The 18,265-nt window shown below is 36.9% G+C and overlaps 2 protein-coding genes across 3 annotated transcripts; one reads left to right on the top strand and one right to left on the bottom strand.

Moving 5' to 3' along the window:
• Positions 1–4,971: 4,971 nt before the first annotated feature.
• On the top strand, positions 4,972–11,047 carry LOC113728069 (uncharacterized). Of its 2 annotated transcripts, none has more exons than XM_027252547.2 (7): positions 4,972–6,375; positions 6,995–7,218; positions 7,349–7,413; positions 7,601–9,206; positions 9,295–9,455; positions 9,600–9,786; positions 9,889–11,047. In XM_027252547.2, the coding sequence occupies exons 2-7, from the start codon at positions 7,068–7,070 to the stop codon at positions 10,527–10,529; spliced, it is 2,811 nt and encodes a 936-aa protein (XP_027108348.1). In that variant the 5' UTR covers positions 4,972–6,375; positions 6,995–7,067; the 3' UTR covers positions 10,530–11,047. The 2 variants fall into 2 exon arrangements, with proteins under 2 accessions (XP_027108348.1, XP_071932631.1); XM_072076530.1 differs by having other exon boundaries at positions 5,122–6,375; positions 9,280–9,455.
• A 1,166-nt stretch (positions 11,048–12,213) lies between these two features.
• On the bottom strand, positions 12,214–17,249 carry LOC113728070 (uncharacterized). Its single transcript, XM_027252548.2, has 5 exons — positions 16,906–17,249; positions 15,023–15,203; positions 13,427–13,516; positions 12,990–13,063; positions 12,214–12,920 (listed from the first exon to the last, which is right to left on the bottom strand). The coding sequence occupies exons 3-5, from the start codon at positions 13,496–13,498 to the stop codon at positions 12,656–12,658; spliced, it is 411 nt and encodes a 136-aa protein (XP_027108349.1). The 5' UTR covers positions 13,499–13,516; positions 15,023–15,203; positions 16,906–17,249; the 3' UTR covers positions 12,214–12,655.
• Positions 17,250–18,265: the final 1,016 nt, after the last annotated feature.

The following is an 18,265-nucleotide window of genomic DNA, read 5'->3' as shown; positions in this document are numbered from 1 at the left end:
TAGAAATCATCATCATCTTAGCAGGTCGTTGATTTTGGCTTTGTTGCTTAGTTAAAAGGAAAGAACAACTTATGAGTAAATTAGTTGTTGCAACGAACGTGAAGAGTTAGTAAAAAGCGAATTTGCGCATTGATCTTTAGCTGGAAAGTACGCAAGAGAATATGATTTAAAAGACTTTGGGCCCTCTCTACGACAAACTTTTACAGCCTTCGTCTTGCTTTCCTTTTTCTTTTCTGGATTAATCTAACCATTTCTTGGATAAAGGCTTTATCATTCCGAGTCCACTAAGATAATGCACTCATTATTCTTCATGATTTGGATGAGTAATGATCACCTTCGTTGAATCTGATAAAAATAGAGTGCTTGTTTAGCATAATCCTCTAGAATCATACTGCAATCTTGTCCTATCTAGCAAGAAAAAGACTATTAAGGCCTCCAAGTTCAATGATTAACCAACCCATAATTTAGTAGAGTATCATTCTGGCCTCAAAACTTTATACATCTCGATCGGTGTAATCTGTGGTGTCGCCCAATTGTTTGCAGTACGTAATAGACTAACATACAATGACCAAATGTTTTAGTTCAAAAATTGTTTTCTATTCCCCTATCAGCCAAATTGAGGACATCATGCGATTGTACCGACAATTGAGGATTGTGACTGCAACTAGGACCAAGGGAGGGATGCACAACTTTGCGAGGTTTCAGTTGTCGGGCAATGATGGTTGATCTATCATATTCCCGCCCAAGCAAGCGCGACTTTGGTATGATCCATCATTCCATTGCTACCTTAATTTCCAACTCATTGTGCTAAATTTCACAGATCTTGTGAAGAAGATTGCATCACAAATCTCCCATTAGTTTAGTATGCAAATGATGATAGAGCTAAATTGTCTTTTCTTAAAATGGGGATGCCTTAAAAGAATACTTCGAGGACAAAACTGTGTCCAAAAGCAGAAGCATCCGATGCCCTAGAAAAGCATATGCAAAACCCTTCTGCTGAGAAACTAGCCCACTAACATCCACTGTCAAAAGTCAAGAAAATTTCAGCTACGTATAAAAATATACGTTCCTTGTTAGGCTTGATTTTGTCAGACGTAACTTTCACAGATGCTTGCAGATAAACTTTTTCCCTGAAAAGGAATTAGAACTAACAGCCCACATTTCTAGTATTATGGTATGAATGCCTTGCTGATTATGTACACATTGTCCGTCTTCCACTCAGAGTTCTTTGATCTTTGATCTGCCCATTGATGCATATAATGCTGCTATAATTTACATGGCTTCGTAAAGAGTAAACATCTATCTTTGTTTATTCTTTTGTTTGAATAAGTAAGGAAATAAAAGTATTCTTATTCTCTGTCTTAGGAGTCATTAGAATATTTAGTTTGCAACAGGATTATAAGTAGTTCAAACCTCTTAATGAGATCTGAAACTGGCACTTTTCTCTTTACGAGTTTCTTTAGTGTTATCTACTTTGCTGTGTGCCTTAAGTTATTCTCTTATGGCAGAAGCCAACAACTGCTCACCACTGAGAATGAATTATCATCGTCAGATAAATGCTTCTTAATTAAGTTTAACCTAATCTGATTATCTAATCATAGCAAGCTAACACGAAGACAATTTATTAGGTCATGTCCTCCATCACCAAAAGCGAGAATAAAGTTAGGGATCAAAGGCAATCAATTGTATATATATGCACTGGATGAGGTGGAATTGCGCATGATATAATCTCAAATAATTTAAACGATTAAGGATCATTTACGAGTGAAAGTTTGAATCCAACCGTCCAGTATCAAACTGATCAAATGTGTTTCAGACTGACATGCAAGTATTATCTAATCATTACTCTCAACAAACTTGGTAGCTAGAGCAGGGGAGGTGTTTAAGTTTAACCAAACAATACCTGCATGATAATTCGCCAAAGTAGTTAAAACTCAGGGGATTCCATGCATCTTCATCAATGATGTTTTGCGTTCTTCACAAGCTGAAAATGCATGCTTTAGTATAGTTGTGTCCACCACCATGTGTTGCATGCAAAGGTCAGTTGGTCCTGGATTTAAATGGTAATATTAGAGATGGTCCTCACCGTGAGTAAACTTGCTTCACCAACCTTTGCTTTTAAAGACTCTTTTGATACCGTTAATTACTACATGGTTGTCATTATTGTTACTTGAAGGGGAAAGAAATTAAGAGAACAAGCACTCAACAGTGTGCATGATGGGATCAAGATTTGAGAAATATGAGCAGAAGTATGGCAATTTGAAATAGTACTACGTATGCGTTTAAATCAATGCATCTTTTTAGGCAAATTTTTGTTATAGACATATCATCATTGTAGATATGCTTCTACAGAAATTGCATATCTAATAATATGAAATGATATTGCTGTCAATGCTGACTTGAATCGGCAATTCAATTTGCATATTCCATTATCGTTTTGCATATTTAATGACAGGAATTTGTTTCCGGCTGTAGAAAATTAGACACAAATAGTTATGTTATCTAGACTAGATAGCTTTGGAAATAGAAGGGGGTGAATGATTGGAAAGGAGTTGAAATCAATCTTGTATTAAGAGATCAATTATTTAATACTTTAGTTGGCTCTTTTATAGAAAATATATATATGTGTGCGCGCGCGCACGTAGACACACACTCAATGTATGTCATAAATTTCCTAAAATTGTTGTTAATTAACAATATTTTTCGTATTTTTCAATATATATATGTTTTTTTTTTTTTTGAGAGAGGACAACTTTGCGGTATTTTTCAATGTATATATATTCCCACGTATGTATGCATGTATGTATATGTATATACGGAGGACAACTTTGCGGTAGACTTGTCCACAAGTGAAACAAGGCATCAGTGTCATTGATGTTGAAAGATGACACGACTGCTTACTTGGACTTTTTAATGGGGGGACTTTTAGTTTTAGCACTCAACTCCATCAAAAATTCGGATCAGGTCCTCTCCAGTTGAGTTTTTATTCAATTTGGTCCAATTATAAAATTTCTCAAAACATTTGATATTAATATATTTGATATAAATTAGTACTATAGTTTTACTGTAAGTGTGAATTTATCAATTCATACAAGTAAATTGTAATAAAAATTGCACAGATTCACTCAAAAATTTGTACGAATTATATTAACCAGATCGAACTAAACAAAAAATTGTAAAAATTGTGCTCTTCTCCATTTGTTTAATCTTTCATGTCTTAAGTTGTAATAACCATACTTAATCTGCTCTACGTAAACGTGAGTTCAACAAGCGGCAGATTATTGTCTTCACAAAACAAAACAAAACAAAACTAAAACTGTAGATTCTTTGGGCACACCCCTTCTCTTGTATGGGCATTTGGAGTTTGGTAGAATTATGCAAGGGTTTGAAACTAATTTAAAACCTCCGTAAGAGATATCTGCATTACGATGCGTATCAACAAGTATATCTGCTCTTTTTGTGTAGTATCATATGTCATTAAGCTATTAGCAATTAGCATCTAAGCCATCGACAAGTTAAGAGTGCACAAAATAAAGATAAATCAGAAAAGTAAAGTAAATTTCCAATTAAGCTTAACAAAAATCAACAAAGAAAAAGAAAAGGACGAGAAAAATTTTGATCCTCCCTCAAAATTATAGCTTGTAAATTTGGCGTGGAAATATGTTTGATTGTGAATCTAGAAAGAGATGTGCATGGGCGATTATAAAACTGAAATAGGATTATAGGAACATAAATCTTTGTCAACTGTCCAACAATTTGTTAATTATGAGACGTGCATCATGACAAATTGCTATCTTTTATCGAGCTGATTAAAGAATAATAAAGTATAAGAAGGAAGTTTCTTCTTGTTGGCCATAGGTCACGTACTGTTGGCACAATGTGATGTTTGTATCATTATCCAAATTGCTGCCACTAATTTCATATTTTTTGTCTAAAAATGCGTGGAAAAGTGCAGAGGTAATTTTGTCCACCACTTACTCGATTAAGAACAAAACTATGTCATGTGCTCAGTTTATTTCATAGGTTAAGAGTATTAATCGATGCAATGGTTACGAGCGTACTGATTGGTTAGTTTAGTGGTCAACTTGTAACAAAAAAATTATTTAATGACCAAAACTTAACCCACTCAATAGTTTAGTGATCGCTGAAGTTTTTTGCCTTAAAGAAAATAACAATAAGCTCGAAACGAGTACAAAGACTTAGAGTTAAAATTTATCCACTCATACCCTTTTATCCCTACACAAACCCAATCAAGTCATTCCCATTTTGTTCAAGTATCAATCAATCTATATCGACTAGAAATTTAATTGATCGGAGAGCAAATCAATGCGATCAATTATCGAGCTGAATCAAAAGTCTAGGGATTTAGAGGTTTTAGGTTTAGCTCTCATTGAACGTGAATTGTGTGGCATTGGATTGTGATTTTCACTATTTATGGGTTAGTTTGGATCGTAAATTATTCGTATTATTTCCATACCATCCTGGGTTCATTGTGATTTTATTATAAAGAAATTTGTCGAGCCAAATTCATTCAGTTTTTACCGAGTTAGGGTAAATTATTAATCATCCCCTTATTGTTTCATTTATTGCCACATAACCTCTTAAATGTTTTAAAATGTCCACTAGAAATCACCCCTTTTATGGTTTCATGTAAACTAAAAATTTAATGAAAAATAGCTTATGTAATATTATTGTTACTTAAAACACCAGTAGTGTTCTTACATGTTCTTGTAAAATGCGTGTAATTTAATCACTGCGACCGATTATGCATTTCATTTATTTTTTTATTTTATATAAAATTATAAAAAAGTTGCGTGGCTATTTTGAAACTTTCGAAGAATTACGTGACATTATATAATAAAACTACAGATGGGTGGTGACATGTAATTTACCGACCCACTGAATTGCTGTGTTTTGAAAGTCCGAACCACACACACATATACGCGTTGTAGAAGCACTGTCGTAACAGATAACGCCAACGTGCATATATGATCAATTTGGTTAACTCTCTCTCCCTTTCAATGCGTATGCGGCCAAGGCTCCCATGAACTTTTGTCTGACTATCCCAACGATGCCTACCGAAACAGATTGAAATGGACATGAAGTAATGTACATGCAGTAGACAGAGAAAAAGGAGAGACAGATAAAAGTCTTAAAAGAAAGAGACACAGGTGTGGAATTGGGTGGTGAGACTGATGATGATAGCTGGACGTGGAAGAAATGGAATTGGGCAAGAAGAAGAGAGGAAAAGAGCATGAGAAAATGGCAAAATCATTCCCAACTCAAATACACCAACCATACCATCACTTTTCTTCACTGGAAAGCTCCCCATCAACTTTGGTCTCCTCGTTCTGGTTTATTGGTCCCACCTTTTCATTCCCAATTCCAATTTCTCCTTCTTCAGTTTCCTCTCCAATTTAATCTCTCCAATTTAATCCCTTTTCCTCAATTGCATCTCCAAGGGAAATTTAATTATTAAAGGTTTCCCCATACTTTTACTTTCCAACCTTTCCCCCTTTTTTCTCCCCTTCTTCTCTGCATCTCTCCTATCTTTTCCCACTTTCCCTCTTCCTCCTTAGTCTTTAATGGCTGCACCCCACGCACATTTTCTCCATTTTATTACGTGGGGCGGTGTTTTTTCTCCCCCTCTTTTTGTCCTCTGTGCATAGAAAATTCCCTCAAGCAACGCTTCATCACGGATAGAAGAAGAAAAGAAGACCAATTTTTGGGTTTTCGTGGGGGGTTCTCTTTTTTTTTTTTTTCTGGATTTTTTGCTTCCTTCATATCTGTACTACTTTGGATTGCTTTCGGCCAGCTTTGTCAAGATTGAAATTTTATATTACTTTCGGATGCCCTTTTGCATATATAGCAATCAGGACAGGTGTAAATTTGGAATCTTTTTTTTTTTCTTGAGAAAGTATTATATAGATTTCTGTTGAATTTGAACTAGTGTGAATTTTGGGTTTCTGAGGAGTTTGATCCCTCTCTTCCTGATCAAAAGCAAAAAACGAAGCAGAAAGTTTTAATTTTGGAGTTCATTAAGAAGTGACAATGCATCAGAGTGTGTGAGATTGATTAATGCCAGTGGAAATTGTGACTACAATCCAGTAAGTGGATCTTCTGCCTGTATTTCGAAGTTTAGGAGTAGTTGTCCTTGTCTGAAAAAGCTGGTTTGAAAGGAAGGTTCTACTGGTACCATCGGAAATACTGTGTAGGTTTATCACCGACAAAGAAGGTTAAGACTTGCTTTCCTGCTAGAGAGCACTACTTTCCTTGAGCAGCTGAAATTACTCTGTTTTGGATCTCGGCAAAGTTTTATCTGGATGCATGCTTGTTTTTGTTAGTCCTAGTGTTTCTGAGAGCCTGAAATTGCAGGTAAATCATCTGCCTTGCGTTTGTATTTGTATGTTACTTGTACCTTTTTATTTTTTGGTGCAAAACAATCTCGTACTTGTGGGTTTATGAAGGATCGGACTGCTATTCCCCACCCCCTTTTGTCAATACAAGACTTTTGCAACGTTTCTGATGCTTATATGAGGGATCATAGTGATCTGCAAGAAAATACATGATCACATGCTCACTAGATTACTTAAAAGAAGCTTCCCCCTGCCAAAATTGTAAAGATTACAGAAAGAAAAGAATCTAGATTTTGCTTGAGAGCAAGTTTAGAATCTTTTCTCTTTTCTAAATTTAAAAAAATAAATTGCGAAACTTTCTTTCAAAGGTTCGTTTATATCAATGCAGAGTGAACTACGATCATGGCATATGACAAACCTCGTATTCTTTTGTTGATTGATGCGATGAATTGACTGAAATTCCAGGCTTACATAAGACGGTTCAGAGTTTTAATAATTCTACTTCTCCTGTCATTGTACATTTCTCTCCTTTTCTCAGTGCATTCATCATCTGAAAACTTTGTTGCATCAATGTCATCTTTTGGATTGAAGTACCTATACTGTTTTCTCATCTCACTCTTTTTTCACTTCTTAATCAGGCTTTTTGCGTTCCCGTTTGCAAGAAAATATACATGAAAGCAACAACTTGACAGCTGAGAGTTGCCAGAGATAATGGCAAAGAGGTCACAAAGACGGCGTCTGCGGTATGAAAAGGATCAAACAGGTTGTATATCGGGATTGATCAGCATCTTTGATTTTCGCCATGGCCGTTCCACTAAAAAGCTCCTTCCAGATAGAAGAAAGGGGAGCAGGAAAGCTGACGGTAAGGAACCTCTTTGATAAGCAATATAAATGCAGTTCATGTCATATTTTCATGATTTGTATTGCTTCAATTACTTGAATTCTATGTAGCACTATTTCTACAGACTATAGCTACTTTAAATTTGCTACAGGTGCTGGATCCTCGCAAACTGGACTAATGTCACCTGATTCCGATGGAAACTGTCAGGATAGTGAGGTAAGTTATTGCAGCCATTTACTAATCTTGAAGAGTATCTGGTATCAAAAGTTGCAAAAAGTCATTTTATTGTGGGATGTGGAGTGAAAATGGAAGTCTTTTGCCATATTGATCAAAGTGATGCTCAATTACTGGTGTAATTGCATATATAAATTGAAATACTGAATTCAGTTTTATGTCAAAAAAGGATGGCAGGGAGAGTGGAATAGCCTCCGTTGATACTGTTAAAACAAGTGTGAAGAAACTCATGGAAGAAGAGATGGTCAATGAGCAAGATCCAAACAAGCAGAGCAGTGATTCCGAGATGGGCCATCCAGAACATGGATGTCATACAAGAAAAGACCGCCAACATAGAAAGAAAGCCAGCAAGGGGTCTAGTGATATCAACATTTGTGATTTGGATGCCATGAAAGATTTAGGGACTGATAAGTCTGGTGATCAGGTTGACAGTCAAAAAACTTCAGATAAAATTGATTTTGAAATTATTATGCATTTGTTGCATGATCATTTCGATGTGCCAGCAGATCAGGCAAGTGCAGTTGATGAAGGAAAGTTAAGTGCAGCCATTAAGATCTTCATTGATCAGAACTCATCCAATATTAAGCATTCTAGAGATAATGGGCAGGTCCAGCAGTCCACAGAATCCATGGATGCTTTGAATAGATTGAGTTTAGAAAAGGACTTGCTGTTAAAGCTCCTACAAGACCCGAACTCTCTTTTGGTAAAGCAAATTGAAGGTTTGGAGAGCGCCCATTTAGAGAAAGGCCTGCTGCATTCCAATTCATTGCCAAGATCTGGCTTCGTAGAAGACAAACTAAGTCATTCAAAAACAGACGACCTCATCAACCACAAACAACACAGAAACTTTTTCCGGAGGAGGAGCAAATCACAGGAAAGTTTCCCCTCAATGGGAAGTGACAAATGTCAGTCCTCTAGTAAGATTGTTATTTTAAAACCTGGACCAGCGACCTTGCAACAACAAAACACAGAGATACATATTAGCACTTCCATGCAATCTCACAATCCTGAGGGAGTTAAGATCCAGGGAGAAAGAAGCCAGTTCTCTTTCACTGAAATCAAACGGAAACTAAAGCATGCTATCAGAAAAGAAAGGCAGGGTACCTCTCCTGATGGAATCACTCATAGAACTCTATCAGAGCATCAAAAGAGACATGATTTTGAGAAGGGAATTGGAGGAGAAAATTTAGGGTGGCGGTCTCCAAACAGAAACCACTTCTATACTGAAAGGTTTGCCAAACCTTCCATCAATCTAAATTGGGATGATGAAATCGGCAAACCAAACGACGCTGACCCATATACAGTGAAAGAGACCTCTGTGCATACCAAGTCGGGAGTTGCTAACATCTACCTCGAGGCCAAGAAGCACCTCTTGGAGATGCTTAGCAGTGGGCATAATGATACAGAGCTAATCAGTCAGCAGCTACCAAAATCCTTGGGTAGGATTCTTTCTTTTTCAGAATACAATTCTTCTGCCAACAGCAGCCCTAGGAAGGGCACTGAGGACAGCTCTGTAACAACTGAAAGCACACTGTTTTCTCATGGTGGTATTGAGATTGCTAATGAGACCACAGATCAGGTTGATGAAGAAAATCTTAGGAAACCCTCAAGTTCATTAAAGTACTGCTCAGAGATTGAACCTAGCACCACTAATGCCAGTCTTGATGAGAAAGTAGAAACTCCAGAAGCAAGTAGGAGTTTGTCTTGTGTGCACCATCATACTGATTTGGATGGCGAAGCGCTGTCTTCAGGTGGAGATGTAATGGTAGCTGAAGGTATTTTGCCTCTAATTTTTTTTTCTGAGATTGGATATGAGCAATTCATAGTCTTCATTTCATCATGTGGTAGATAAATCCTATGCAGGAGCTACAGGATTTGAAGAAACAACTAAAGGCGACCATGAATGCTATGAGAATTCAAATGCTGCTCATGAATCAAGTAGCTCTTACAGTACAGAAGATGATCGAAACTGTGATATTGCTGCACAATATCATCAAGAAGGGTTGACACAGTCAATGGAGATGGTAATCTCCTGGTTCTTGATGATGTCTGCTTGAAATGAGAATCGTAATTTACATCTGATGACAATTGGGAGTAATATCTTATTACTCTTGTAGTGTCCCTGCTGTGCGTGTTATACAGGCCTAAATTCTTGTTTTGTTTTGCAGGAATCGTTTGAGCAGTGTCAAATGTTGCCTTCTCCTTCAGCATCACCTTCACACTCTTCAGTCACTATAAAAGTTGAAGATTTTGATGGTGCAATTGATAGAACAGACAGACCCAGTCCTGTATCTGTTCTTGAACCACTGTTTATTGAAGATGATATCAGTCCAGCAAGGACCATACGTAGGCCAGGTTAGGTCACTTAATTAGATTTTATGAACTACAGATTTATTTGATTTATGGTCAGTTGTACTTCCATATCATATTTGATATAAGGATGTTTTGATTTCTTAGTTGAACAAGAAATTCAACCACGGCAAATTCATTTTGAGGAGTGGAGGTCTTCCAGTGACCAAGGGATGTGTATGCAGACTTCTTTGAATGATGAAGAATCTGCATTTGAATATGTAGAAGCAGTGTTACTAGGTTCAGGATTGATCTGGGATGAATATCTATTAAAGTGGCTTTCTTCATCTCCAATTCTCGATTCGACATTGTATGATGAAGTGGAGCTGTTTTCCAGCCGGTCTCATCATGAGCAAAAGCTACTTTTTGATTGTATTAACGAAGTACTGGAGGAGGTATGCGACCGCTATTTTGGGTGTTTCCTGTCGATGTCGAGTAATAAACAGAGCATTCGGCCTGTCCCAACTAGGATGGCACTTATTCAGGAGATATGGGAAGGAGTTGAGTGGCACCTCCAGCAAGACCCGTCACCTCAATCTTTGGATCAGCTTCTCAACAAGGACATGGCTAAGTCCAGAAAATGGATAGATGTTCGATTAGATATCCAACACATTGGTACGGAAATGGAAGAGGCCATTCTTGACAAATTGGTAGAGGACACGGTTTCAAGCTTCATCTATGATGATTTGAAAAATGGTTCTCTATCATCTTCAGCTGATTTGATTGAAGTTCGTAAAGTTGACCTGTAAAGTATAATTGACGTTATTACTGAGCTAATGCAAAAGAAGCTGATCTTCAGTCTGCTGAGGCAGTAAAAGGTCCTTTTTTTCTGGTTAACCCACATTTCCAGTTATGCTGCCTCTAGCTCTGATTGGTGGTCTAATGAAGGTTCACATTTGGTGATCTTTTTACCTCATGCTAAATTTGTGAGGCCTAAAGGACTATGCTCAGCCTATATTCTGCTAAGAGACTAGCATGGAAGCCTTCTGTGGCAGAAGATGTACAGAAATAGAGGATCTCTTATGTGAAACATCTTTTGATGCAAGCTCATGAGAAGGCAAAAGTGCTAGTGGATTATGGCAGAAATGGGTTGGTGATTTGATATGGTGATCATTGGATCTGACTTTATTAATACGACATTCTCTAGAAAGTGTAGAGTTGTAGAGGTTGGTGTGCTTTTGATAGGCGTGCTGTATCTAGCTGTGTGAAAATTTCTGTCTTTAACTCTCTCTGTCTCTGCAAATAGCTTACTCTTGTTGAATTGCCATTCTTGCTGTCACAAACTTTTGACTTGAGGATGTAATAACTCATACTAAGAAATAAACAATGATTTAAACAAAAAAAAAAAAAAAAAAGTACGACAGATTCTGAATACATCCTTGCGCTCTGGACAAACTTCCTTTGAGGACTCGTACAACTTGATGCTATTATTACTTCTTGGCACCGTTGTTCTCAACATATTATTGGCTGCATGCCAGTTTTGGAAAGCCTCTTTGATTCCAATTCAATCTAGAAATGTCTAGATTTACTTGCATGATGCTGCATTTCAGGTTACCGGCTTGCATAAGATAATGAGAACACTTCTCTACCCATTGCGCTTCCAAGTGCAAGTTGGAAATACAGGGTTTAGCTGAGTGTACATGTATATGACAATAATGTTTGTTTGCTTGCTTTAGCGAATGAAGTACTGCACAGAAATCCATCAGTCACCATTTAATTCAAACTCTTCATGGACCTAAGCAGTTTACTTTACTCAGCTGGAAATTGATCTTCGGTTTGCTGAGTGCAGTGGAAATGGAACCTTTTGTTATTTATTCATCATGCTCTGCCCCTACTCCTCTTAGCAGAGATCATGGTGGTGTTTCTTTCCTAGGATGACTCGTTAAGTGTTAACTCCTTTTGATTTATGCATCTATGCATTTCTATTTATCAAAACAGGAGAAGGTAGGGAAAGTTGTTCCAATAATTTCCCCACTTAACCTTCTCAATTACATAGCCACTAGGCAAGTATTCAGCTCAGACACCATGTAAGACTCCGAAGCAGTTTCCCTCGAGCATCAACCACCTACTGCACTCTGTCCCTCCAACAGAAGCAAAAGTTGAAATCATAATGGTCAAATGAGGATTCCATAAAGGAGAGTCTCCTCAACTAAATGAAGAACGCACAACAATGCTCATAATCTCTTGTGAAATAATAAATCAACCGATGTATTACATTCAACTTTTCCTTTTCCTTTGTCTCATTACACAGGATTCAGGAAACAAGTTTCACCCTGCTGACAATGGTTTCCAAACGTATTCTAGATTCTAATCACCTGCCTTACAACTGAGATGAACGTCTCTAAATCACCCAAACACATGATCACACTTGAAATTTTTTGACACTAAAATCTTTAATAAGTTCTTTCGAAGATTAACAAAGATGGTCAAACCTTGAAAAAAGTATCAACATTTCTCTCTTAATTTTAACAACAGGACCAAAAGTGACTCCTTAAGAGAAGCTGCAACATAACAAGGCAAGTAGAATAGCCATTAAAGGACCTACAGTAAATAGAATAGAACTCTGAGCAGTAATTGGAGAAACGCTGCCTCAGGTTCTGGTTCAAGTTCATAGTATGATTAGGATCAACTTAAAAAGATGACCAGTTTATAGCTTCCCTCCTCTGCTACAATAGCCAGCTCGCATTCTTCGCTTGCAGCTGGCTTGAAAGGCAGTTCCCCAGGCGTACTGATTTGAAGTTTTGCACAACCTATGAAAAAGGATCTTGTGCACTAAAATAACCAAAGTCAGGAATAAACCTAGAACCCCCTTTTAGCTATATATGTGTGAGGAAACTAAAGGTCTGATTCAGACAGTCCTACTGTATCCACAGAGTTACTTAAGTTTTTTCTTTCCTTGTTGTAGAGATAAAGTCCAATCAGCAGGCCTCTTTTTCACAAATGCTTTTGTTCTGCTTCCTAGTTCCTCGTCGTCACTATCTTCTTGAGAACTTCCATTCAGTGTAGGCCCTCCAGGTTCCTCAGCATTCTTGACAACTTTCTTCTTATCAGATTCCAATTTAGCACGTAATCTTCTTTCAATCGGGTCATTTGACTGAATGACTTTGGATTCACGGGCAACTGCTGCACCAACCCCAAGCCTACAGGATCCTAACATGGTAAATTCTCAGATCAAGTGATATAGAAATGGTGGCGTTTGATATACTCACCTGGAAGGCCGAACCTCTACTTTAGCAAATTTTTCATCCTCCAATTTACTCATACTATTAACCCATTGTTCAGCCTGCATGTAAGCAATAGCTTAATCACTACATGGTATTAAAATTCCTGTACATAGTTAATAACTAATAAGCGACCTAACTCCGTTAAATCGATAAATTACAGATTTTTAGTGCAAGCAAGGAACTTGGAGCAGAACTGGTAAAATTACGTTTGTGAATGTCATGGCTCAATAGAAATATCAGGATGCAATCATTTTAATGTTTTCCCTTGATGCATAATTAAACAACATAAATTTCAAATGCCCATGAAAATGGAGTGAGAACAACCATATTGCCTTACCTTAGGTCTCGTCACAAATGGAGGACATGTGCCAACGAATTTCGATTAACATATAACAATGTTAAAGAGTTTGAGAAAAAGTTACCAATTTGAATGCCTTATTAAACTTCACCAGCGGAGGGAGTGATGCTTTTTTTGAAGCTTCATCTGACTTCATACTATCCTCTCCACCAATCTAATTAAAAATAACAAGGAAATAAGTGATCAAACACATCAAGAGTATAAAACCTTTAAATATAAGGGAGTTTATGACTACAAACAGCTATGTTTCATGTCTAACATAAAAATATTACTTCTAGAGCTCAATAGGAAGAAAGGATTAAAAAGGCATAGGCTACAAAAATATGAATGGTTTGGGAATGGATCAAAATAATGGACAAATTTCGATGACAGGAAAAACTCATGGATTCAATAAAGGAGCTCATAACTATAATGGATACCACCTTGACTATGCAGTCATCTATTCATTAAACCTATCTACAACATTCTATCAACTTAACTATCAAATTTGGTGATTTAGTACATTATCTCAATAAGTAAACACGAAATGTATAGGCTACTTAAAGGATTATTGAAAGCTACAACTTTCATACTTCAAAAGAAACTCTCAAATACAATACTAACTCATAAAATATTCCAATGTTCAATGCTAGCAGCTAACCACAAAACTGGTTTATGACCATACATGGTCCTAAGTAGCCATCAAATAAATACAGAATTTCCATGTTCAAACTTCACAGCAACACAATATGAGGAAGAATTGGAGGCTCTGCCATAAAGCACCACATACTTGAGCATGACACTACCTTCCACAAGACCGGGAGCTGGATGCTTTACCACACAAAATAACCACTAAATAGAATATACAACGCCACCACCTTGTAAATATTTGTCACCACTATTAACCACCAAACAGAAAGTATCAGTATTTACCAAATTTTTGGACAACAAACACAACTTTTGCACTCCAACCACCACATGCACATTACACACTCTACAGAATATCTGCTTTTACTGTACTTGAGGCTGACTCCAGAAACCAGTCACCAAGGTGATGATGTAAATAGTTTTAGCTTTTCAAAATTTTTCAAGAACAGGCTCTAAGTCAGTGATTTGTGCATTCTTCACAACGATGATATCAAATAACGGATTGCAGATTAAACGGTACTGAAACTTTAGAGATACATATTCTCTTGAAAATTTTTACCGTAAAAGTCTATTTGTGGTGAGAAACTCGTGATGTCAATGCACGTATCTGCTGCTTACAGGATTATAAAACAAAACGGAGTTATCAGAACACCGAGCAGGCTATTGTTTGCTTAATCCATTAAAATGCCTAATACACGAAAAGACAAGCTATTTAAAAAAAAAAATTTAAGCTTTTATGTTTTCAACTTAATAAACGAAAAGGAGAAATCAAAAGCAAAATTACAACACCCCAAAACAGCTTTTAGTTTACAAATAAGCTATAATCACAAGCAAACAAATAAGCTGATCATAACAAGCAAACGAGCACGGCTGGAAAACATATTCAATGGTTTTGATATTCAATAGCAACCTTTGCAAACTACCCAAAAAGACATAAAATCAAACAATCAAAAGGTAAATGGTTTTATTTCGTTTCTTGAATTCACTAGTCCGTAACAGCATGTACAAGAAAAAATACTATTAAAACTCTTACCTTAGTTCTCAGTGCTCCTCCAAAAAGGGCACCGGAACACCAGAGGTCAGGGTTCTGCTGAACTGCAGGTTGCTCAGATGACGAATCTGGGGAAAGAAAGGAAGCCCCTTCTACTCAACTTCAGATTGCTGGGAAGCGCCAGAGGTCGGGGTGTTTTATGGATTAATTGTATTTACCTCCCCTGAGTTTTGCCAAACAATTCTATGACAATAAGTTTGGCAGTGTTGTCTATTAAGTACTGAACAGTAGAAATTTTCATGAAAATCCTAAAAAATGTACTTTTCAACTCTTCTTTTTTTTATTTATTTATTTTACCCTTGAAAATTAACAAATTCAACGACAAAATATAGATAAATAACTGAGACCACACCCCAATCTGTACTAGGGATGTAATCGAGTCGAGTCGAGCTCGAGTATCGCTATACTCGAGCTCGACTCGACTCATACACACAGAGGCTCGAGACTCGAGCTCGATCGAGCCCGAAAATCGATACTCGAAGATCGACTCGAAGAATTTCCTTAGGCCCAAGACTCGACTCGATAAGGCTCGATCTTTAATCGAGCCTTATCAAGTCGAGTCTTATCAAGCTTTTTGACTCGATTTGACCAAAAAACCAGATCAAAGGTGACTGTAAACAGCTTTATACTTCTATACGCGGGTAAACAAGGGAAGAAAAGGAACTCTTCTACCACGACAAATGCCTCATAGCATAGGACCATAATAAGTTGTTAAGTCCTGCCCAACAATGGAACCCTGGGATTAATGTCGGTAAAACCATATTTCCTTAAAAGAATCATAATAGGAGATGACAGCAATAGTGTAGAGATGCAACCAGTCAACTCAGTATCCAGGAGTTGAATCTAAAGAGAGAGAAAGGCATGCGCATGTGCTCAACTGAGGAGGTCATAAGGGCATGTATGAAGACCGATAAACTTTGGCACAGCTACATGCATAAACACAAGTATAATCATCTACGTACAAAGCAGATCTAAATCCATTTGTAATAAAAGTAAAATTAAAAATAGCAATCAACAGCACTCAAGATCTTATTTTCAACATGCAAAAATGAATGCTCAAATACAGCTACACCTCTCTCTCTGATGGAATATAACTTGAATAACAAGAAAATGAAAAGAACAAGTTCCAAACTAGAATCACAAGAAAACGACACAGATCTAACAATTAATATTTCTGAGCAAAAAAATTAATGCAGGCACGAACTAATGCAACAAAACTAGACAATAGTCATTAAGTTTATACAAACGGCAGGCAAAAAAGGAAAATGCAGCAGATACTAGAGCAAAATCCTCAAACAACACTAACAACTATCTGATGGAATGTAGCTTCTACTACAAAAACTTCAAATAAAGGTTTTAACTACCCAGGAACACATAAAATAAGCAAATGTATTCCTTTCAGCCATGAAATTATAAAAATTGACTAAATAGCACAGAAATCACATTGTACTTAAAGCTAATACATGTGTGGTCCCAAAAATGTAAATCTTTCAGAAGTAGCAAGGGTGCAAACTCTAGCATCAAACAAGCAAGTTAAGACCTTCAAGACTCCGTAAACAAAACACCCGAAGTGGAACACCAACACATAGCCTCAACCCCACTTTCTACAAGATTACAAATGTCTATACATAGCCTCAACCCCAAGGCCTTAACTTTTAAAGGCTGCACAACTGGAGAGAGCTTCTTGTGTATAAAATACAAAGCTTATGTTATATCACACCTAATCTAAACTACTACAACAGTTAGAGTTTGCAATTGGAAGCTCAGATTTCGTCCCCATATCAATTCAGGATAACAAGTTTCCTAGTCGATCTTGGCCCATTTTAATGCCAGAGACACAGAGCCAAAAACAGAGGAGCACTTACCTAAGTGCTCCAGAGATGAGCAGTGATGAACCAGCAATGAACTAGTGAGATCTTGGTGCTTCGTCTTCGACACTCGGCAGCGATGAACCAGCACGGCAGGACACAGCCGACAGGAGACGTACAGCGCGGCGGACTGGCGGAGGCCGGAGAGGCAGAGAGCAGCTTCGATTTGGGACTTGGGACTTGGGACTTGTTAAGGCGATGGCGATGGCGATGGCGATGGAGTCTCACAGATGCGGCGAGCAACGGCGTCGGCGACGAACGGAGTGAGGGTGTAGATCTAAATCAGTCAGAGTCGGCTGCCGGCTGGTAAAGTGAATTTTTTTGCTAGGCTTTCTTCGAACAGAGAAGAAAGTCGCACAGTCGGCACAGAAAAGGAAGAAAGTCTTTTCTTCCTTTTTTTTTTAGACATTTTTTCTTTTTAGTGTTTTTTACAATTATGTTATTACTTTTTTACCATTATAGGATTTTATTATAAAGAAGGTAATATTGTAAATTTCATATAACCTATATCCATAATGGTCATTTTATAATTATAATAAATATATATTATTTAAATTATAAATATTTTATTTAATTAACTCTGGCTCGTCGAACTACTCGACGAGCCACGAGCTCGGAATATGCGACTCGATACTCGACTCGATTTGGAGTCGAGTTACTCGAAACTCGACTCGAACTCGATCAACCCAAGTTCGAGTCGAGTTGTTGACCGAGCTACTCGCGAGTAGCTCGGCTCACGAACAACTCTAATCTATACCATCGCAATCTGCCATTGCTAACATATTCATAAATGCAATGCCCTCAGAGAACACCAAACATTATTATTAATTCCCAACTGTGATTGGAATAACTATGGGCCAAATTTTAGAAAATAAAATAAAATTGAGGCACTAATATTCCAAAGGAGAGTCAAATTTAAAACCTCTATAGGTTAATAATTTTAGAACGATACAAATTTTATTAATTTAAAGAGATATTAATTAACCAACCCCCGATAGAGGAGTTGGCCACCACTGTATATAGTGGGACGGGAAGTCAAGGGAAAAAAATGTTGTTTAGATATTAAAATTTAACCATCACTATCTAAAATATGATCTAAATTTTTATTTTATTTTTATAAAAATATGAATTATTCTATTAATAAAAGTAGGCTAAAGTTCAAAGGTCTCAAGTTTAGAAAAATTTAGATTTAAATTTTAAGGGAAAAAAAACAACAATAGAATTTTAAGGGGAAAAAAACAACAATAGACTCATATTTTAACTCGTAGTTTAGGAAAATATGATATGTAATTTTATTAATTTATGATATGAATGATACTAAATGGTTATGTAAGGTTTTTAAAAAAAATTATCTTAT

The sequence above is a fragment of the Coffea arabica genome, chromosome 2c (genome assembly GCF_036785885.1).
Source record: "Coffea arabica cultivar ET-39 chromosome 2c, Coffea Arabica ET-39 HiFi, whole genome shotgun sequence".
Lineage (NCBI taxonomy): Eukaryota > Viridiplantae > Streptophyta > Magnoliopsida > Gentianales > Rubiaceae > Coffea > Coffea arabica.
Note: the sequence above shows the minus strand (reverse complement) of the source record. Positions and strands in the feature narration are given on the sequence as shown.